The following is a 23,352-nucleotide window of genomic DNA, read 5'->3' as shown; positions in this document are numbered from 1 at the left end:
CATTCAGCCATGTGTCTTTTTGGACTCTACTTTTAATCCATTACCTTAAGTTTTTGTTACAGAGCTATCCTATAAAACAAATAAAACCTTTCTCCTAAAAGTTACTTTTAGTCACTATTTTAGCACAACAAGAAAATAGCAAACTAGACCACTTACCTTTGTAAAATTCAAGGATAAAACAGTCAGTGGCAATATAAATAATTAAGTATAATATTAGAAGTTATCAAGCGTCAAGAAAAGAATATTATGAAAAGTAGAACCAGGTGCTAAGAAAAGAATAGTATAGAAAGTGGGATAACGATTGATAACCTTTGGAGAACTTTAAAGAAAGGAGTCATCTGATCTCATCCACAGTGCAGGGATCACTCCGTACCTCACTCTTTATATCAAGATAGGAATAGAGAGGAACAAAGTAGATTAGTCAGCTGTTGTAATAATTTATCAAAAGGTTATCAAAGTTACATACGAAGTGAAAAACAGTACAAATGATAAGAAAGGGGGAACAGCTACTGTTTAACATAGTTGTTACTACCACAGATAAGATGCTTAAGTAGGTGGTCCTATTGGCTTAACTCTTTCCATTTTAAAACATCATCTGGAGATCAGCTAAGCTTCCATATCAAGATACAACTAAAAGGCTGTGTAAGATTAAATTAAACAAGCTTTAAACCACTTAGCAAAATGCTTGGTCCCAAGGTAAATGAGTGATAGCTTTGTTTTGTCTGCTAGAGTTGGTGACTTAGTTTCCAACATCAGGCAGGATTCTCCAGAGAAACAGAAAAGATTGGATGAATAGATAAGCATGCACACTACACACAGGCACACACACACACTCACAAACATATATACACATTATCAAATCAAAAGGTTACATCTGCATCGATCCTGTGAAGCTGAGAACCTGAGAAATGCTCAGGCTATAAGCCTTGGTGCTTCAGTAGTGACAGTCTGCTGCCGAACACCGTGGGAGTACAAATGAACCACTGACTCTCAGTTGGCAATGGAGGTGAACACCGTTTTCTGGGGTCCCTGGGCTTCTTTTTCTTTTCTGTTTTCTCCTTATTTTTAATTTTTATTGGATATTTTATGCATTTACATTTCAAATGTTATCCTCTTTCCCTGGTATTTGTTTGTTTATTTATCTATCTATCTATTTATTATAAATTAAATAACTTTATTTTTTAAAAAAGAAAAATATATAGATTTTAAGCATTTTTGCATAATAGTACATGAATACATTTTTGTCAGTACTTGATATTTTTAAAGCTTTGATAGTATGCATTAAAATCTTACTAGTTACAATGAGCATAAAGTACATGTAAAACAAGATGTCTTAATATTGATGGCACACAAAGCTATCCTCTGCTATATATGCAACTGGAACCATGTGTCCTTCCATGTGTACTCTTTGGCTGGTGGTTTAGTCCCTGAGAGTTCTGGGGTCTGATTGGTTGATCTTGTTGTTCTTCCCCATAGAGTTGCAAACCAAAAAGCCTTTTCTTTCTCCTTCAGCCCTTTCTCTAACTTCTCTATGGAGCTTCCTGTGCTCAGTCAGATTAGCTGCAAGCATCCTCATCTGTATCAGTAAGGCTCTAGCGGAACCTCTCAGGAGAAATCCATATCAGGTTCCTGTCAGCAAGAACTTCTTGGAATCAGCAGTAGTGACTGGGTTTAGTGGCAGAATATGAAATGGATCCCCAGTTCTGGGGGTTGGCAGTATCTGACCTTTCCAGCTATGAACATAGTGGAACATGTGTTCTTGCTGTAGCATCTTTTGGGTATATGCCCAGGAGTGGTATAGTTGGGTCTTGAGGTAGCACTATGTCCAGTTTTCTGAGGAACCACCAGACTGACTTCCAGAGTGGTGCTGCCAGATTGCAATCCCACCAACAATGAAGGAGTGTTCATATTTCTCCACATCATAGCTAACATCTGCTGTCACTTGAGTTTTTGATCTTGGCCATTCTGACTAGTGTGAGGTGGAAACTAAGGGTTGTTTTTATTTGTTTTTCCCTGCTGATTAAGGATGCCAAATATTTCTTTAGGTGCTTCTCGGCGATTTAATATTCTTCACTTAACAATTCTTTATTTAGCTCTGTACCCCATTTTTAATAGTTATTTGATTCTTTAGACTCTAACTTTTTAATTTACTTTTATATATGAATTATTAATCCCCTATCATATGTAGAATTCGTAAAAAAAAAAATTTCCCAATCTGTAATTTGCCATTTTGTCCTAAAGACAGTGTATTTTGCATTACAGAAGCTTTGCAATCTTATGAAGTCCCATTTATTGATTCTTGATCTTAGAGCATAAGCCATGTGTATCCTGTTCAGAAAACTTGCCCCTGTGCCTGTGTGTTTTAAGTTCTTCCCCACTTTCTCTTCTATCAGTTTCAATGTATTTTATTTTGTTTTTTTTTTTTTTTGTGTAGGTATGTGTTCCACTTTGACTTGAGCTTTGTACAAAGAGGTTAAAATGAATTGATTTTCATTCTTCTATATGCAGACCACCGGGTGAAATAGCATCTTTTTTTTTTTAAATGTTGTATTTTTTCCACTGGATGGCTTTTGCTTCTTTGTCAAATATATTAAGTGACTATAGGTTTGTGGGTTCATTTCTCGGTCCCTTTTTTGTTCCATTGATCTACCTGCCTGTCTCTGTACCAATACCATGAAATTTTTGGTTTTGTTTAATTTTTATCAAAATTGGTATATAATACAACTTGAGGTTGTATATCATGATTCATTCACCCTTTGAGTAGAAGAAGGTCACTGATTTGTTTGAGCTAATTTTATATTAATCCCCTTTGCTGAAGTTGATTATTAGGTTTAGGAATTCTCTGGTGGAATTTTTGTGGTCATTTAAGTACGCTCTCATGATACAGGGATGGTTCAATATATGGAAATCTCACAATGTAATTCACCATATAAACAAACAAAAAACAACAACAAAAAAAAAAACCAGATGATTATCTTATTACATTCTGATAATGCATTCAACAAAAATCAACTTCTTCATGATAAAAGTCCTGGAAAGATAAGGAATTCAAGGCCCATACCTAAACATAGTAAAAACAATGTATAACAAACCAGTAGCCATCATTATACTAAATGGAAAAAACTTGAAACAATCCCACTAAAGTCAGGGAGTAGACAAGGTTCCATACTCTCTCCCTACCTATTCAACATAGTACCTGAAGTCCTAGCTAGAGCAATTAGAAAACATAAAGTGGTACAGGGATACAATTTATAAAGGAAGCAGTCAAAATATATGATATAGTAGTATATTTTCTGATGATATGATAGTATATTATATATCTTTTCTGATGATATGATAGTATATTAAATGACTCCAAAAGGATCCTTTGTTTTCTGAAGCTGTATATGTGTCCTAATCATCTTGTCTAAAACTATACTATCTCCCAGATGTAATGCATTTTCTTTGAACCTCAATAATACCTACCCAATAAACATGGAACAACAAGCTAATACTACATACATATAGATGGGAAGAAATTAGAGAATTAAAGACTGGTGAATACTAGCTAACAATGGGGGCCTTTTTCCAGGCTTTGCTCTCCTGTATGATCTTGGTCATTAGAATGGTACAACACCCTTAATAAGTCATCAGGAAAACATCTTTTGTGGTAAATCTAATTCTGATGAATTGATTTGTATCTTATCCAATATTGAAACAATAGATTTTGTTTAATCTTATTATATATTAAGTTGGTTTATTTTACAAGAATGAATGCATGAAATCAGGGGATGAATGAATGATTAAATGAATGAATGAATGAAATTACCTATCAGGGTAAATATAAACAACTGAATTGTCACTTAGAACTTCTGGAAGAGAAATTAGTTTTCTCTGGTTAACATTGGGTACATTAACTACTCCAGACAGGCCTCAGGTTCCGGATTAGTTGGCCAGCACCTAACTGGACATTGTAGAATCCTTTTACTTAATTGCAGCTTGTTTGAGATATTTTGTTTTTTGGTATTTTGGAGGGGAATTGACTTTTGGGGATCTTGTATTGGGTTTGTTGGGTTTTAAGAAAGAACATAAGGTACGTGGGTTGGGATGAAGAGAGAACTTGGAATAATTTAGGGCAGGGAAAAATATAATCAAGACATATTTAAATTTAAAACTTGTTTTAAATAATAAAAGTGTAATGAAAAAGAAGACCATGCTATTAACTATATGAACTCAGTAGTATTTTATAAAGAGTTAGTGGCACAGGTGTTGTCAGAGAATAATAAGATGTCAGCTAAGAGATGTTTTTCTTCATTAATTAATTTGTTCACTCTATGCCCTAATCACAGAGCCTTCTCTCCTATCCTACCAATCCCACACTCACAGTCCCTTCCCTATTCCCCTATGACCCCTTTCCTCAGAGAAGTTGAGGTTCTTCATGGGCACCAACCCAGGTGGGTACATCAAGTTGAAACAGGACTAAGTACATCCTCGACAATGAGGCCAAACAAGTCACTCCAGCTGTGGGAATGGGATCCAAAGGCAAGCAACAGAGTCAGAGACAGCCTCCTCACTCCACCCACATTCTAATTGTTAAGGGAACCACACAAATAATGAGCTTTACATCTGCTATATCTGTGTAAAGAGCCTAGGTACAGCCCCTGCCTGCTCTGTTTTCTTTTTTGGATTTTTTTAGGTTATATAATTTTCAATGTATTATTCTAAAAGTCTACAATATTTTTATATATACAGTGAATAACATCGGTCATTTTTTCTTTTTTTATTAGATATTCTCTGTATTTACATTTCAGATGTTATCCCCTTCCCCTAATCCCACCCCGCTCCTCCTCCCATTGTCTCCATGAAGGTGCTCTCTCTCCCAACTACCCTCTCCTCCCTCAGAGACTTGATATTCCCCTACAATGGGAAAACAAGCCTTTGCTGGACCAAAGTCCTCTCCTCCCATTGATACCAGAAAATGCCATCCTGTGCTGCAAATGCACCTGGAGCCATGGGTCTCTTCATATGAACTCATTGGTGGATGTTTTAGTCCCTGGAAGCTGTGGTGGGTTTGGTTAGTTGATTATTTTGTTCTTCCCATGAGGTTGCAAACCCTTCCAGCTCCTTCAGTCCTTTCTCTAGCTCCATCATTGAGGTCTTCATGTTCAGTCCGATAGTTAGCTGCCAGCATCCCCCTCTGTATCAGTATGGCTTTGGAAAAGCCTCTCTGAGAAAGAACCCTTATCAGATTCCTGCCAGTAAGCTCTACTTGGCATCATCAATGGTGCTTGGGTTTGGTGGCTGCATATGAAATGGATCCCCAGGTACAGCATGGTCTCTAGATGGTCATTTCTTTAATCCCTGCTCCCCTATATATCCCAGTATTTCTTCCCATGAGTCTTTTGTTCTCCCTTCTAAGAAGGACTGAGGCAACCACTTCTGGCCTTCCTTCTCTTTGAGCATCATAATTTCTTTGAATTGTTTCTGGGGTATTCCAAGCCTTTTGGGCTAGTATCTGGTTATCAGTGAGTACATACTATAAATGTTCACTCTTTGGTTGATGGGTCTGACTCTGTTGTTGTCCATTAGCCCAGGTTAGTTGACTCTGTAGGTCATCTTGTGGTGCCCGTGACTCCTCCAGCTTCCTCAATCTTTCCTGTCACTCTTCCATATGACTCCCCAAGCTCCATTTACTGTGTAGAGACATGCCTTATTATGTATTTTAGTGGAATTGCTTTAAGTTTCTCAGCATTTAATTTGATGTTGGCTATTGTCTTGCTGTACATTGCATTTTTTTTTTTTTTTTTTTTTTTTTTTTTTTTTTGTTTAGGCTTGTGTTCTTAATCTTGCCAAGACTTTTACCATAAAGAGGTGTTAAAATTTTGTCAAAGACATTTTAATTATCTAATGAGATGATCATGTCAATTTCTTCTCTATATCATATTTGATAAGTTACATTGTTATATTTTTATATGTTGAAACGGCCCCTGCATCCCTGAAAAGAAACCTACTTGATGATGGCTGATGACAGTTTTGATGTATTCTTCATTTCCATTTTCAAGTACTTTATTGAGTATTTCTGTATCAGTGTTCATAAAGAAGATTGGTCTGAAATTTTTTTACTTTTATGAGTCTTTCTGTGGTTTAGGTATCATGGTAACTAGGGCCTCATGTGTTTGGCCATATTCCCCTTTTTCTATTTTGTGGAATAGTTTAAGAAGTATTGGTATGAGCTTTTACTTGATCTTGATTTAACTTTGGGAAGTTTATTCTATCTAGAAAATAACCCACTTCATTTAGATTTTCAAATTTTGTGGAATTTAGCCTTTTTGAAGTAAAACCTGGTGATTATTTGGATTTCCTCAGTGTCTGTCATATCTTTTGATTTCTGAGTCAGTTAGTTTGTATATTGTTGCTCTGACTTTTAGTAGTTTGCCTAAGAGTTTGCCTATCTCTCTGTCTTTTATTTTCTCAGAGAACCAGTTCTTGATTTTGTTAATTACTTGTATCATTTTCTTTGTTTCTAATTTTAGCCCTGAGTTTGATATTTTCTGCCATCTAATACTTATGATATGTTTGCTTCTTTTTGTTCTAAAACATTAGGTGTGCTCTTAAATTTCTAGTATAATATCTCTCCAGTTTCTTTATGAAGGCATTTAGTGTTATAAACTTTCCTTTTTATAGTACTTTCATTGTGTCCCATAACTTTGAATTTATTGCTCATTTATTAACATGCAATTTTAAAAAAGTACTTCTTTGTTATTTCTTCCCTCACACAGTAGACACTATGAAGAGATTCAGTATCTATTAGTTTGTAGGTTTTCTTTTGTTTCTGTTGTTGTTGACCTCCAGCTTTATCCATTATACACTGATAAGAAACAAGATATTAATTCAAGTTTAATGTATTTGTTGAGGCTTACCTTCTTGCCATTGACTTTTATGGTCAATTTTGGAGAAGGTTCCTTGTATTGCTGGGAAGATATATATTTGTGTGTGTGTGTGTGTGTGTGTGTGTGTGTGTGTGTGTGTTTGTTTGTTTGTGTTAGGGTGAAATGTTATGTAGATATCTGTTAAGTCCATTTTATTCATAACCACTGTTAGTTTCATTATTTCTCTCTTTAGTATCTGTCTTGATGACTTATCTACTGGTCAGAGTGGGATATTGTAGTCTCATACTATTAATGTGTGGGGTTTAATGTGCAATTTAAGCTTCAGTAATAATTTCTTTTACAGATATATGTGCCCTTGCATTTATGCATAGATTTTCAGAATTAAGACATCATCTTGGTGAGTTTATCATTTGACAAATATGAGGTGTCCTTCCCAATGGCTTTTTATTAACTTTTGGTTGAATGTCTATTTTATTACATATTAGAATGGCTTCTCCAGCTTGACATCTAGGTTCATCTTCTTTGAAAATTTTTTTTCAATGCTTTACTCTGAGGTAATATCTAACTTTGTTGCTGAGATGTTTCTTGTATGCAACAGAATGATGGATCGTATTTATGCATCCATTCTTTTAGCCTGTGTCTTTCTATTGGGAATTGAGCTCACTGATGTTGAGAGATATTAATAACCAATGATTTTTAATTCCTCTTGTGCTGGTAGTATTTATTTGTGTGTGCATGCTCGCATGCACACATGCTTCCCTTCTTTTGTTTTTACTGATATGGAATTATTTATTTCCTGTGTTTTCTTGAGTGTGGCTTCTTTGAGTTTGAGTTTTCTTTGTAGAATTTTCTGTAAGACTGGATTTGTGGACACATATTTTTTAGACTTGGTTTTGTCTTAAAATATTTTGTTTTAACCATCGATGATGATTGAGAGTTTGCTATGTATAGTAATCTAGGATGGCATCTGTGAAATCTTAGAGATGATAAGATATCTTCTCAGGCCTTTCTACTTTATACAGTATCTGATGTGAAGTCAGGCATAATGCTTATAAGTCTATCTTTTATAATGCCTGCCTTTATATAAAAATGTCTTTTTTGCTTGCAGCTTTTAATATTCCTTATCATGTAGATTTCAGATTTTGATTATAATGTGCTAGGGGTATTATTCATTCAATTTATTTGGTGTTCAATATGATTCTGGTATGTTTATAGGTATCTCTTTTTAAAGAACATGTTTTTCTGATTATTTTTGCAATTTTCTGGGTCTAGGAGCTGAGACTCTTCAACTTCTTTTATTGCTATTATTCTTAAATTAGATTTATACCAGATTTCCTGAATATTTTTTGTCAAGCGTTTTTAGATATCTTTGATTTTTACCTCCTCTTTGATTTGTGTGTCAATTTTTGCTATTACATCTTCTGCACTTGATATTATTCTCTCCTCCATCTCTAGTATTCTATTGGGGATGTGTACATCTGTTGTTTCTGTTCTCTTTCATAGGACTTCCATCACCAGGATTCCTTCAGTTTCTGTTTTCTTTATTGTTTCCATTTCTACTTTGAGGTCTTACACAGTTTTATTTATTTTCTTCACCTGTTTAATTATATTTTCTATATTTCTTCAAGGGATTCATTCATTTCTTTTTTAAAGGTCTCTGTTGTCTTTATACAACTATATTTAAAGTCATGTCATTGTGCATTGGTTGTGTTAGGATATGCATTGCTTGCTGTAGTAGGATAGTTACTGAAGGTGCCATATTGCCCTGGCTCTTATTGATTATGCTGGTCTTTACCCATCGGGATGATCCTGGATGTTCCTGGTGTAGCATGTCTCAAAAAGGCTTAACTAACCTGCGTGTTTCCTCTGTGGTGGGCCTTAGGCAGGCAGCCTTAACCTGGATAACAATATGCAGGAGACATTTTATGTCTGAGGGTAGCTGGGCATGCTGTAGGGAACTTGGTTGGCAAGGAACTGTGATAGGAAGTGATGTGATTTACAAGTTACTAGTGCAAAAGTTATGGAGAAGGCTGGTAAGTATGACCAGATTATGGAGGGGCTGGTGCAGAATGCACCTTAGGGCAACTCGACAATGGAGCTTCTGTACCAGGGGTGGGGTAAGTACAGATAGTTGCTCAGTGCAGCTGGTTAGGATATCTTAAGATGGATCGTAGAAGTAAGTTATCTAGCTGAGAGTCTGCCAGTTTATAAAAATAGCTTAAGAAAATAACAGCAGCAATACAAGATCCTCCATACCGTTTTGTGGGTAGGAATAGGGAATGCACATAATTTCTACACTGAACAACTTAAAGGACAAACTTTAGTCCTGATGTTTCCTCCTTGTTTGAAAAAGATTTTCTCCCAACCACCCTCTCCACACCTTTGTCGTTGCGTCTGCACTTGACAGAAAGCCATAATAGTCCCCAGTCTCTTCCTTCCGTTTCTACACTGAGGCAGGTTGGGGTCACTGAGGAATGCATTTTTGTGTCTAGGTTGTACATAAACTCTGAAGATCCAAACTCAGTTGCTGAGGGTTGCTCAGCAAGCGTTTTTATATAATGGACTGCCTCCTCAGCATTTTCAGCCAGTCTTGATTAGCTAGCTTTGAGTTTTAATGAGAGCTATTTCCATCGCTTTGCAGTCATTGCCTAAGAGTAAACATTTCTTTAGGCTTGCAGTTCAGGGATTATTGTTTGGTCTCAGCATTACTGAACAAAGGTTTAGAAAAGCAGCGATTTGTGTAAGTTTTAAACAACACATGGTATTATGTTGGTTTCCTTTCTTTCAGGCATAGTGTCTTTATCTCTGAAATGTAAGTTGTGAATGAGCATGATGGCATTAAAATAATTACATCTGGACATGGTTTAGTCAATATAAAAGATATAATTGCTGAGTTTATGTTTCTACAGAAACTTATTGAATAAAACATAGACCAATTCAGAAATCAACCCTCAAACTACAAACTTGCTAGCCTGTATCCAATTATAGATTGCAGACTAGCTTGAACTATCTTTCCACATATCTCAGTAGGAGTATGAAATGCATATCTTTCTGGTTTAGTTTACCACAGCCTATAACCAGCATACGTGGTAATCTAACTTACACTATTAACCAATGTTCATTTTTCCCACAGAATGACATGAATTACATAGCATCCAGTGGACTCCTATTCAAAGATGGAAAAAAGAGGATTGATTACATCCTGGTTTATCGGAAAACAAATATACAATATGACAAAAGAAACACATTTGAAAAGAACCTGAGAGCAGAAGGATTGATGTTGGAGAAAGAGGTAAATGCTTTTTCTATTATCAGTTATGTGCTCTGATATTCTACAAAAATATTACCAGTCATGTTTTAACATATATATATACTCTATGCCATGGAACTTTTATAAATATGCTCATTTTCTCAAGTGTAAAGTAAATATGAATATACTGTCCTATTTAAGTATTTATTTACTTCTTCCTCTACATATTTCTATATATTTTAACTATTTTTCAAAGGGTATAGCTAATTGTGAAGTCTTAATAACTGAACACATAATGATTATACTTCTTCAAAGTAGGAAACTATGAATTAGTAAAGCTAAAATATCCAGAAAGTATTTGCAAAACTGATGAAATAGAAGTTGAATTGCTAGAAGCATAGATACTGACCTTCATCATCCTTTCTTTTGTTGTTTTCCTTTTTTTACTGGATATTCTCTACATTTACATTTTAAATGTTATCCCCTTCCCCAATTTCATTCCCTTCCTATGCCTGCATGAAGGTGTTCTCTCTCCTCTCCCAACCACCTTCTCCCTCCTCAGCACATGGACGTTCTCCTACACTGGGAAAATGAGCCTTCACTAGACCAAAGGCCTTTCTTCCCATTGAAACCAGAGACTGCTATCCTCTGTTGCATATGCACCTAGGGCCATTGGTCTCTCCATGTGAACTCATTGGTTGGTGCTTTAGTTCCTGGGGGCAGTGGTGTGTTTGATTAGTTGATCATTTTGTTCTTCCCATGGGGTTACAGACCCTTTCAGCTCCTTCAGTCCTTTCTCTAGCTCCTTCATTGGGGTCCTCATGTTCAGTCTGATGGTTGGTTGTAAGCATCCTCTTCTGTATCAGTATGACTCTGGCAGAACCTCTGAGGAGACATCCATATCATGTTCCTACTAGTAAGCACTTCTTGGCATCAGCAAAAATGCTTGTGTTTAATGGCTGCATATGGGGTGGATCCCCTGATAAAGCAGAAACTTTTTAAAAAAGTGTTACTTCACTGGAACTTTTCTTTTCTGGAAAAGAAAACAGGAAGAACTTATTTTTCATTGTCCTATGATGCTGAAATTGCTGATTTTAGTTGAAAATTCTATGATTTAATTTTCTTTGTAAAATCAATTTTAATTATTAGTATGTAGTGCTTGAGTATGTACACATGAGTACAGGTGTTCTTGAAAACCAGAGTAACACATATTTGTGAGAACTCAGTATGCCCCTAAGTATCTAAACTTCATTGTACTTTCTAAAATTCTTTTAATACCTACAAAACAGCAGAAACACAAAGAGTTTACAATGAATAAAACATGTTTGTTCTTTGCCAAATGAACACAGAGCAGGAAAAGTAAAACTCTGAGTTCAGTGTTTATCTTTTTTCCCTTATCCTTTCTGAGACCATTAACTCAGAATATCCCTGTCCCTAGTTACTAATCATACAGAAAGAATTCATTGAAAAAAAAGCATACCATGGGAAATTTTTATCATTCAATTTCCTTGTGATATCTATTTCACACAGGTTAGAATGAATATTTCTTAGCAGTTTATACACAGATTCTATTGAATACTGGTGACACATTGTAACCCATCATGCTCATATGCCTTTCCTGTTTATTCATTTTCTAAATAACTGTACAAACACTAACCAAGCCATCATAACTGAGTTTTAAAGTAAACCCAACCACTATGCGTCCTGAACTTATGACCTCTACAGAGAGCTACATGCACATTGGGTACCATAACAGACAGCTTCTTTCTACCTGAAAGGGTCTTTTCACTTGTGATTACTTCTTTGATTCTCTGAACTGTTATAAAGAAAAAATATTTCACACTATATCTCAAAACAGTTATGTTCTACTCCTAAAAGATGTTTCTTTATTTTTGTGGCCTCTTTTTGTTTAGATTGGCACACAGCATCACAGAGCACCCTGATTCCCAGACAGAACAGAAGGTGTTCCATTCTAGGTTGCATAATTAAAGGTTTCTTTACTCACCTTTATTTTCTTAGGACTTGTTCCACGCAGTAAAGAGCTAGGGAAGCTGGGTCAATAGATAAATTCAGACAACTACCCAGAGGACCTGATACCTCTGTACAATTTAGCTACCGTGTCGTAAATCTGATATTCTTTTCCCTATCCAGTTTTCCCATGTTAAAAATAAATGGTTTGTTGCTGATACTCATATAAAAACAAGGAGAGACCCATTTCTCAAATTTATATTAAAATATTAAACCTAAGACCTATGCTTTAATTTTTCTCTCTAAAAATCTCTCATTAATTTGGATGTAGATAACATTGGTTTTTATTTTAAAGAGAGGAGAGAATTGGTGGGTGGGAGAAGAAAGAGAGATTTAAGAAAACTGAGTATATAAAGAGAACTTTTAACTTGTGTCAGTCAATATTAATGACAAATAATGGATTTCATTATGATGCATTCATACTACATACTAATTCACAAGTGGGAATGAATATGAGGAATGTTAATGGCTGCTCTGTTCACACTGAAATAAATGACTGTTAAGGAATCTATTCATAATCAGGTTCTCTAAAAAAAACAGAATTGAAATAAGTACAAATTTAAAAATGCATTTATTAGATTGGCTTAAATAGCAGATAGTCCAATGGTAGATATTTGCAAACTGGGGAAACTGCACAGTCAATAGTGCAATCACCTCAGCTGCTACAACCTTACTGTGCAGGACTAGAAAAGAGATACCTGGAGGGCCACAGCTCTTCGGTCCAGATTGGAAAGCCAAAGGCTTCTCCTATCATTTAAGAACTACAGAAGGCAACAACACAGATTGGACTCACATGTAAGGTCTACTGCAGCTGGAGGCAGCACCTGAGACCTCACCATGTCTACCCAGTCACCAGGGGGCTTCCCATTCTGCAAGAGGGCCCCCTCTGCTAGGTTTCCAGGATATACTCTCACAGATCATCTCAGAGCTTACCTTATTCCAGGGCTTCTCAAATTAGCAACCAAGATTAATAGTCACAGAGTCTATCTTAGAGAGACAGAGGTGGAATTCTACCCACAGAAAGAAGCATCAACAAAATTAATTATTGTGTGGAAAATGGCTAGCTTTTTGATGGGAGTATGAAGGATATGACGATAATAACTGTAATTCTATGAAATACAAGTAGAGATGATTAAAGTCTACATAATAAATGAAGATTATGACTTGAAAATAAATGCTCTCTCTAGGCTTTAAAATAATATGAAATATGTTTTTATGATAGTATCAAACATGTTTCAATGACAGTATGAAACACGTATTGGAAAAAGGCAGTATGGATAATGAATAATGGGATTCTTTAAGGAGATAAACCTACAAAATGGTAGAAGAAGAAATAAGACATTTGAAATCATCATATGTAAGTTCAGGAGTGTCAGGGAAGTTCTGGTCATAGGAAAACATACTGAGGGGAAGTTCAAGACCAGAAAGAGATTTGCTCATTGGAATATTTGAATATGAATGCCCTTCAGGAAAGCAGTAAGAATGACTTTTCTAAGACATATACAGTCTGTCCTAGGAAGGAGCAGATGATGATGTTGATGAGTGACAGCAGATCATGGAGAATGAGCACCTATCATTTACCTCTTTGTCTTTGAGAGGTAGAAAAGCTGGCCGGGGAGAAAACAGAGTCCAGCAAGATTGTCTTTCATTCTATTAAGCTTCCATTCGTTATTTTAGATAGAAAGATAGAATGCTTAAGAATAAGATTTAAGAGAGGGTAGGGGAGAATCACAGAAGAAGAAAATGCAAGGACAGAAGTCTGAAAATAGAGACAAAGAGAAAAGGAAGCACTGTGGGGACAATGGTCAGAGAAGAGTAGATACCAATTAAAATGTAATTGGGTCATCCAAAACCAAATAAGCATCCCTGACAACATACAAGCAAACATACATGTCTGTGGCATTACACATAGTTAGCAGGTTATATTTGAGAATATATTATATATGCATCTGTGCATGCAATAACAATTAATGAAAAAGACCATGGATTTGAAAAAGAGCAAAGAGGGAGTGTATAGGAGTGTTTGTAAGGAGAGAAGGAAAAGGGGAAATAATGTGATTATATTAAAATAAAAAAATATGTCATTAGGGAAGAGTAAAGAGGAAGATAAAATGTTCAGGAAACTCAAAATTCCCAAATTATATATTTGTATTGCTTTATTTATTTATTTATGTATTTATTTATTTATTTATTTATTTTTATTATGTGTGTGTTTAATTGTGCTTCTGTCCCTGGGCACTACAAATATCCCTCTGTACATGTAGAGTTCAAAGGAAACTCGCAGAAGTAAGTTCTCTTTTTTACTTTGTAAGCTTAGTGACCAAACTCATTTCATCAGGCCTGGCTACAAGCTCTTTTACCCACTGTTTTGTCTTGTCATTCCTTAACTAACATTTTAAATTTAATTTTACAAGAAATTATCTTTCTTACAATAAGTATTTTACAAAAGACCTATGACCCTAATTTTCATGGGGATAAAAGTTTTTAACACTTTCTTCATTAGGATTTGATTCATTATTTATGGTTTCATGTATAAATCAATCTGTTATGACAAATGCATTATAAGTAAACAGTTTTTTAAAAAATATATAGCATTACAGCAAAAACCATTATTATTTGAGGAGAGCACAGAGTTCTAAAAATTTCTTGGTTTAGTCTTCTAACGCCAATTAACAAGTTATCACAAAGTTGACATTTCTAAATAAAACCCATTTTCTTCACTCAAAATTTTGTAGGTGAGGAATCTGATTTGAAATGATTGAGTGCTTAGTTTCCCTACAGAACATCAGTGAGCATAATCAGGCTATTTTCAGGTTATCTTTGGGTCTAGACCTTGGAACACTCTGAGGCTTTCAAGATTGTGGCTCAGTTCAATACCTGAGAACTGAATGCCCATTGCTTTGTTAAATTCCTACCCTTAAAGGGCCTCCTCATTTTTTTGTTATATATCTACTCATTTTGCAAACACACCAGTGATGTATTTTACCTGCAGCCGAATGCAATTTTTAATCTGTCTTGCCAGGAAGAGACCAGTCCCTTCTATAAACCCACAGAGAATAATCTGTCATCTTATTTAAAGACATGAAAAACGGCATGTACAATAATAACCCAATTTTGGAGTGCTATATCACATCTTCATATATCCAGGGATTATGATGGGCAAGTATAATGAAGAACAGAGATTCCGAGAGCCCTTCCCACAGCACTACTATAAAAAGAACATCAGCACCCTTCATTCTTCATATAAGGAAGAGGCTTAGGTGATAGATTATAACTTCAGAATATTTTGAAATAAAATGCTATGCTAATTTAGGATGCATCAGTATGCAGATATTCATAACTTTCTGAAATATCAAATTCTCAAGTGTGTTAGGGTTAGTGATACAGAAAAGCGGTAGAGCCCTTACGTGCCCTCAGTGTTCAAGGCTGTCAGTTCAGTGACCGGTTCTCACCCTTAAAGTGTGTCCAAAACAACAACAACAAAATAATATTCAATGTTATGAAGTCCGAGAACATTAATTATTTTCTGAAGTTTTTGATAATAAATTCTATGCATTTTGTATGCAATTTGATTGGTAAATAGTGAGTTAAAACCATTCAGGACTTGTTATTAGATGGTAGGAAAACAAGATTTGTAAAAATATTTCAAGACAAGGATTCATTATGTGAATGGAATGGAAGTTAGGAAATCTATCCATTCTTTATAAATAAATATGCACCAAAGCTAAGCACTGCATCTTGCAGATAGAAGATCTCAAATTGCATGTTAGGGTGAGCAGTTTCTAGAGGAAAGCATCATCAAGATATAATATATACCTGAGGGCCATCTTTGTGCACAGAAAGGTGATTTGTCATTGTGAGAGTTGTTTCTTGTAGTCCAGTTAATAACAGTAGTTTACCTTACAGTCATGATGGGAAATGCCTTGAGAGACCACAAATACTTTTCCATGTTTTGTATGCAAATCTTGCAGAATGACTTAATAAAAGCATAATTTCTAAGTGACTTTTTCTCCTGGGAGTAAATGTTCTTCCTCTTGGAAATTTTCGGGGGAATAATGAAATAATCGTGAGACGTGTGAAGGGTGCGAGTGTTTTGCTCCTCTGTGAAGCCTGCTCTCAGCGGAGGTATAGACCCAGATTGGCAGCTTGTGCTTCTAAAGCAGGTGATCTTTCTCCTTGACAGCAGCATCTTGTCATCAGTACCATTGCCCCACCGACTACCTGCAGGGGAGGAAACCAGTGGCATTTTGTGTTTTCAGATGGAGCTAAAACAAAAGAGACATTAAGTTGGGAAGTTATTTTTTCAAAAATCAGTTTATAATGATTAAAACAAGTGTATGCATTTAAAGCTTAGGCATGGAAATGAGACAGTTCTAGATGTGTGCACTTAAGCTGACATTTTACCCAGTGATCATAGTCACTGCAATGCAAAATTCCTCCTTCCAAATCTTCCTGTATTTTAGGTGATAAGATTATTTCATATGAATAGCTTGACAGCATTGAAATAAGAATATGCAAGAGCAAGCTGTTCACAGTGCTATTTTGGATCTTGACATTGTACCCCACTGCAGAATAGTCAGGCTTTTCGGACTATTATTATTATTATTATTATTGTTGTTGTTGTTGTTGTTGTTGTTATTGTTATTTCTTGGTTGTGGAGGAATTTTACTCCAGCAACATGGCTACTCTGGCAAGAGATCACATCCAAAGACCTAGGTCTGTGTGATCCTGCTGGAATACAGACATGCCCTTAGCATACACATTTAATCTCCAAAAATGCTGTCAAATTGAGGGGCAAGCAAAGTGAGAAATCTTAGAAAGAAATAAGTCTGAAACCGGGTATGTCCTACTCTCCTGGGCACAGATTGGAAAGAAAGGCAAATTAAGATAAGCTCAGAAAAAGAGATAGAGATGAGTTCATGAATTTCCTTTCAGTTCATTCAGTCAGTGGAGTTCAGTTCATGGAGTTCAGAAGCATTTTTTCCAAGCAGAATGTTTTAGCCAGAAGCAGAAATAAGGCAATTGGAATCACTCACTAATGAGTTTCAGCCATAAGAGCTGAGTTGAACCAGCAAGCCAGAGTTCAAAAACAAAACAAAACAAAACAAAACAAACAAAACAAAAAACTAGAAAGGGTGAGTTTATTCAGCAGTAGGTCTTAGAGGCTGAAAACATTGTAGGCCTAGGTTAGCAGATGGAGAATGGAAGCCAAGGCCATCAAGGTGGGGATGTGCAGAAGATTAGAGTGTAGAGGCTAAAAGCTTCTAGGACTAATGTTCTGAGCTCAGCCCAATCTATCTATTTGGAAAGCTTGGGTAGAACTCTAATTCATTCCTTCACCCCAGGAAATAACAAGACATTTACACTTGTTCTGATATGTTAAGTAGAATGTAGATTCAAAATAAGTTAGCTACAAGACATGAAGGAACAACAGATTTGTAACCTCAGCTTTTGAGAAACATTAGAGGAAGGATCATGAGTTAAAGGACAGTTTGGTCTACACCATTAGTTCTAAACAAGCCCAGGCTATTGCTTGAATAAGTGGTGCTTGTAAAAAATTGCATGCCATTTATAACACTAATAGATTAACCATTTTGTGTGTAATGACAATAATTATAGAAAGAATGATTTATGAATTTGAGAGGGAGGAGCAACAGAGAATTTGAATGGGGAGAAAAAAAATGGAAATGTTAAAAAATGCATGAAATTATCAAAAATAACAATTATGGTCATTTTTTTCAAGCATAGATAATGTGTTTAATGTTGGACTATATGTGAAGAAGTATAGAAATTTAATATCCTGTGTCTACCTCTGTCATGACCAGTTAAAGTTTTCACATAATTTAATAAGAAGATAGGATGCATGAGAGTGTATTTTACTGTTTTTCCTGTGATTCTCACAATGCTAAGCTGACATATGTGACAGTCTATTGTGCTGAGGGAATCTTCTCATTTCAAAAGCCCATTTTCCTCAAAATACAATCACTGGATCCAGCAAATAGTTGGAGCATTTTACTAATACTTCCAAAGTGTGGCAGAAGAACATATGAATTAATTTTTTTTATTTTTAATGTTCTATGCACTCTCTAAGTGAACAGAGAGGGGGTCTTAATTACCTGTCTATGAAGAATAATTTGAAACCTTTAGTTTTCACATTATTACTTCTCTGAATGGTAAATTAATATAAGAATGATCAATATAAGAAAATTATCTAATAGATAATTATGTCTTTTCTTTATATCATGAGTAAAAGACTCAGTACCTCTTGTACTTGGTAAGGAACTATGACATACATTTTTTAAGAAAAAAATTATTGAATATCTGGCATCTAGAAGACATCCAATGTATCCTTTCCATTGGCCAGGACTTGGGAATTCACAGAGGGGAAAGAAGAAAGAAGCTTATGGTTGATTTGGCCACAAGAAGGAAAGCATTAACGTTATTTTATTCAGGCAGAGAAAGCACCATGCTCACATGCATCTTTCCAAGGGAGTCTTGTGTTTTCTGTGGGAATTTGGAGTTTTTTTTATCAACAAGCCACATTTGGGATGAGTAGATGTCTTTTTGTGGATGTCCCTCAGGGTTCGACTCAAGTCTGAGTGCACTCTGTGAGGCATTTCTCTGAAGCAACTTAAGGAAACCATATTTTTAAAATTTTGCTTATGGATAGATATACATTTATAATTCTCAATGGCATTTACTATTTTAGATATATTCTATGAAGAATTTTCATGCATTTCCTTTTGTATAAGTGAGAATGATTCATGTACACTTACAGAGATAATCTTTCATCCTTGGAATAAAACAATGATAGAACGCCATCAGCTCTGAGTCTAATGGTGCCTCTACTATACTTTTGCAGCCAGCAATAGCAAATCCTGACATCATGTTTATTAAAATTCACATTCCTTGGGACACACTGTGCAAGTATGCAGAGAGGCTGAACATCAGGGTGCCCTTCAGGTACTTTATATATTATTTCATTTTCTCTCAATATTATCAGAATGAGTCTGTCTTTTGTAACACCTAACAGCCTATAAATGTGGTCCTTTATTCAGAGAAAAATATCTCTCTTTCAAATTTTAGGCTATATTAGACAGTATTTGCCCCTGGATTGTTTGAATAATGTGGTAAGCTTTCTGAGTCCCTGGATATGTAATATCATTTCAAGGCAGATTTGCCTAGAGATGTGATAAAATATTTATTTTCAGATTTTAACTCTAAGCAACTCCCAATATCAAACCCAGTTCTTATCTCATTGGAATGTAATATAACTGAAAATGGTTACCAAGTACTATTTTTCAGACCAAGTCACCCAGAATAGATTTTGAGCTCCGTCCTCAATATCAATCAGTAAAAAATAAAAGTAGATCACCTTCTTTCAAGGATTTTCGGCTTTAGAGACAAAGAAAAGTGGTAGCCTAGCAGGGTATCTATAGTTCAATGTAGAATGAACCAATCCCTCTATTGTGGCCCAGTGTAGCATCCATGGTATATACACTATATGTGGAGTATTCATTCATATTGGCAATGAGAGTGTTTCCTTTAATGTGGAGTTCCACAGATCCCATCAGCTGCTTTGAAGGAGTAAAATGTTCGAAGAAGTTGAGAGTGCAAGTAAGGGTACCTTTGTAAGGGTATGTGAACACTGAGTTCAATTAACATATGATGAAAATTTCTTAGTTGGTAGAGTGCAGGAAGCCAACCCTGTAACACACTGAAAAGCCTTATGTCAACCCTCAAGAGTATTCGAGATGAAGAGATGTTAACACAAGTGTCTACAGGAAGCTGAAACATTTCAAACCATGAAAGATGCAACCTCATTCATATGAAGAAATAAGCAACAGAGTATTATTTACATTGAAGTCTATTCACTATATTAGGTTTTTAAGTTACCTAAAAATGATTTAAAATATGCATAGGGATATCTGTAGGTTAGGTACAAATATTATGTCAATGATATATACTGTATACATATCTATACAGTACTATACATAGAGTATCTGCTGGAACTAATTTCTTTAGAGTACAGAGAAATTACTGTATAAAATCATCATCACTCATTACCATCATTAGCAAAAGGCATACAGATTTTTTCAAGTACAAGACTTTTATTATTGCATTAATTATTCATTCTAAATTATCCACTAAAACATTACGTGTGTAATTCATTTCATTCAACAAAGAAAAGCTAAAAAATTGTGTCAGCAAGATGGCTCATAAGATAAAGGTACTGGATGCTGAACCTGAGGATATGACTTTGGCCGCTAATTCCCACATGGAAGAAAAAAACTTCCCTTTGACCGCTGCATAGATGCTTTGTATCCACAATCTTACACACACAGCAACAAATAAATTAGACAATTAAATAAACAATTAGACAGACAGATATATCATAAATAAATAGATAAATGCATAACAGTGGTAGTTTATTTAAATACACAAAGAGAAGGAAACCCGCAAATTTAAAATCAGTAGTAATGTGTGCATGACAATTTTGTCTATGTTTGAAAAAAATGAACGAATATTTTTAAAATACAAACTTAGTGTATGCAAAGCAAGTCTTAACTGGGATATGACAAGAGTATTTTCATCTTTTCAAAGATTTTAGTTGGTGTTTTAGTTGTAAAACAAAAAAAAAAAAAAACAATTCTTGAATATATGTAAAGGATGTTTACTAGTTTGGCTTCCATGATACGGTCTGGACAGGTCACCAAAGACTGTCTCACACTGAGGAGGCTGAGAACCTGGCAGATGGCCAAGTCTCAATGCAAGGGGACCCAGCAGTTTCAGTCTGCGGCTTAAGGCTTCATCCATACTGCCAGTTTGAAGAAATTGGTTTCTAATGTCCATTAAGGATAGCAGCAGCAGCATTAACAGCACAGAAGAATGTGCCAGCAGGAAGGGGAAAGCAGACAGACAAAAGCAAAGCTTCCTTCTCCCACCTCCTTTATTTGAGCTGTCAGCCAAAGGGCCACCTACATTTATGGTGGATCTGGCCTGGTCAAATGGCCTGATAAAGCAACCCCCTCGTAGGAATGCATGGCAGCTGCATCTTCTGAAAATTTAAAAGTGAAGATAGAGGAACATTTTGGAAGGCCCAAAAATCAAATTTCTGAATTCCAACAAGTTAACCATTTTACCTCTGAAACCAAGCATGTTACACTTCCTCTTTATAATTCTCTTTCCCATGCTCATGTCTTTTTGTTGTGTTTTGTGGCTACTGAACATAACTGGCACTGTAAAAAATGGCCACAGATGTAGAACTATCCATTTGTAGGCTCAGCAACAGGAACAGAATTGAAGACAAGGTTCCTCCTTTTCTAGCATCTATAAATAGCCAGTAGTTCCCTAGGGAGGTGTAGGGCCCCATGAATCTCTCCCTCTCTGTGAATGAATGTCATATGAAGCTACATTCCTGACAGTAAAGACTGCACCAGGTCCAGAAAATAATAGTATTTCATAGTATTTGTCAGTATCCTCTGTTAACATGCTTCACTCCTCTTCCATGACGTTCCCTGAGCCCTAAAGAGGGTAGTATAAATATTCTCTTCAGGTGTGAACACTTATTCTCACCATAATGTATTGCTCTGAGCCATATATTCATATTTATTCACTGCAAAATCTACCTCATCAGCCCAAGAACATGCCTGTGGATCATTTTTTTGATTAATGGCTGAGGGGGGAGGGATGACACCAATGTAGGCAGTTTCATCTCTGCAAAGGTGATCCAGGTTTGTATAAGAAAGTAAGAGTAGCAAGACATAGGAAGCAAGCCAGTAAGCAGTCTTCCTCTTCGGCCTCTGCTTCAGTTCCTGTCTTCACTGTCCTGCCATCAGTTCCTGCACCAATTTCCTGTACTGAGCAAATGCTACATGGAAGTATAAGAAGTGAACTTTCTCTCCCAACTTTCTATTTGTTCAGTGTTTTTTCATGGCAACAGGGAAACAATGTAGGACAATTACATATATGTTTAGAAAGAGGTATGGATACATTGGTTCGATGACTTTATACAACACATAAGTAAATTATCCAGTTAGTACGTACTGAGTTGCAGAAGACAGACTTTTAAATAATTAATGACAATGTATTCAAAAATAATTTGTACATTTTAAACTGTTCTTTATTGGGTGTGTGTGGTGTGTGTATGTGTGGTGTGTGTGTGTTAAAATAACCTTGTTCTTATAAAGTTAAAGGCACATCAGTATGTTGGCCTTCATGTTATAACATGATAACTCTTAAAGGATAAAAATGCAAAATGATGCACTGAATTATTTTTAAGGTTGATTGAGATGCATCATTAAAAACCAAGAATTGAGAGGATGAGATAATAAAACAGGATTCACATATTTGAGTGAATTGATAGTCAAGTTTGGGTTAAATATAGCTCAACAAAGAGCTACTCTGTACCTATGATTTCAGATAGTGTTTTTGTAAATTAACAGTAATTTTTTTATTTCCATAGAGTTCAGAGAACATTAAAATCACAAATTAAAATAAAAAATAAGGAATTATAGTGAGTCAGGAAAGAGACCTGGTATTAGAAATATAAATGTATTAATATGGAGCCATTGTCAGCATCATTAAAAAGTGGTTTTTGTTTTCCAAAGCCTCATGTGTGTCCCAGCATGCTTCTGTCTCCTTCTTGAGATTCCAGATGAGATGTTCAGATGTTTCTGCCACCATACCTTCACTTTGAAACCTTATGAAATAAACTGACAGTTAAAGTGTTTCTTTAAAAAAACATGATAACTTAATTTGAAATGATTTTATTTACTCAGAGTATGAAAGTGGAGTGTCTATACCTTAATACTGTTGAATAGTGTCACTTTCTGGCCTAACTGATTTTTTTTACTCAGATAATTTCTTTTCTTTTTTTTTTTCTTTTTAGGAAAAAATGTTACTATACTGACCAGAAGAACAAATCAATGAGCAGGTTTGTGAAAAATGCATATTATTTTATTACCAACCTGAAAATTTAAAGAACATAAAGAACAACACAATTGATTATCCATATCATCATTTATAAATTTTAGGAATAAAATTATGCTGATTTCCTGAAACAATTTTAATATGGCTTGGTTCTTTCACATACACAAATAATTTTTATGTTATTATTTTTTCATGGTCAATCTAGAGTGTCTCCAAGATATAATACTGAGCAACGGATATTTGAACTGGAAGTTAGTGTCTCAAGAAGTTTTA

General features: G+C 35.4%; 1 protein-coding gene across 3 annotated transcripts in view; it reads left to right on the top strand.

The window, feature by feature from the left end:
• The window catches only part of ANO3 (anoctamin 3), a gene marked incomplete at both ends in the record, with an annotated part of 320,161 nt that overhangs the window by 187,028 nt on the left and 109,781 nt on the right, over nt 1–23,352 (top strand). For all 3 annotated transcript variants that reach the window (XM_080930913.1, XM_080930914.1, XM_080930912.1), the window contains 3 exons: nt 10,003–10,161; nt 19,010–19,110; nt 23,039–23,083. In XM_080930913.1, coding sequence (XP_080787039.1) covers nt 10,003–10,161; nt 19,010–19,110; nt 23,039–23,083 — 305 coding nt within the window. The remainder of the gene's footprint in view (nt 1–10,002; nt 10,162–19,009; nt 19,111–23,038; nt 23,084–23,352) is intronic.

This window comes from Micromys minutus (genome assembly GCF_963924665.1).
Source record: "Micromys minutus genome assembly, chromosome: 17".
NCBI classification, from domain to species: Eukaryota; Metazoa; Chordata; class Mammalia; order Rodentia; family Muridae; genus Micromys; species Micromys minutus.
Note: the sequence above shows the minus strand (reverse complement) of the source record. Positions and strands in the feature narration are given on the sequence as shown.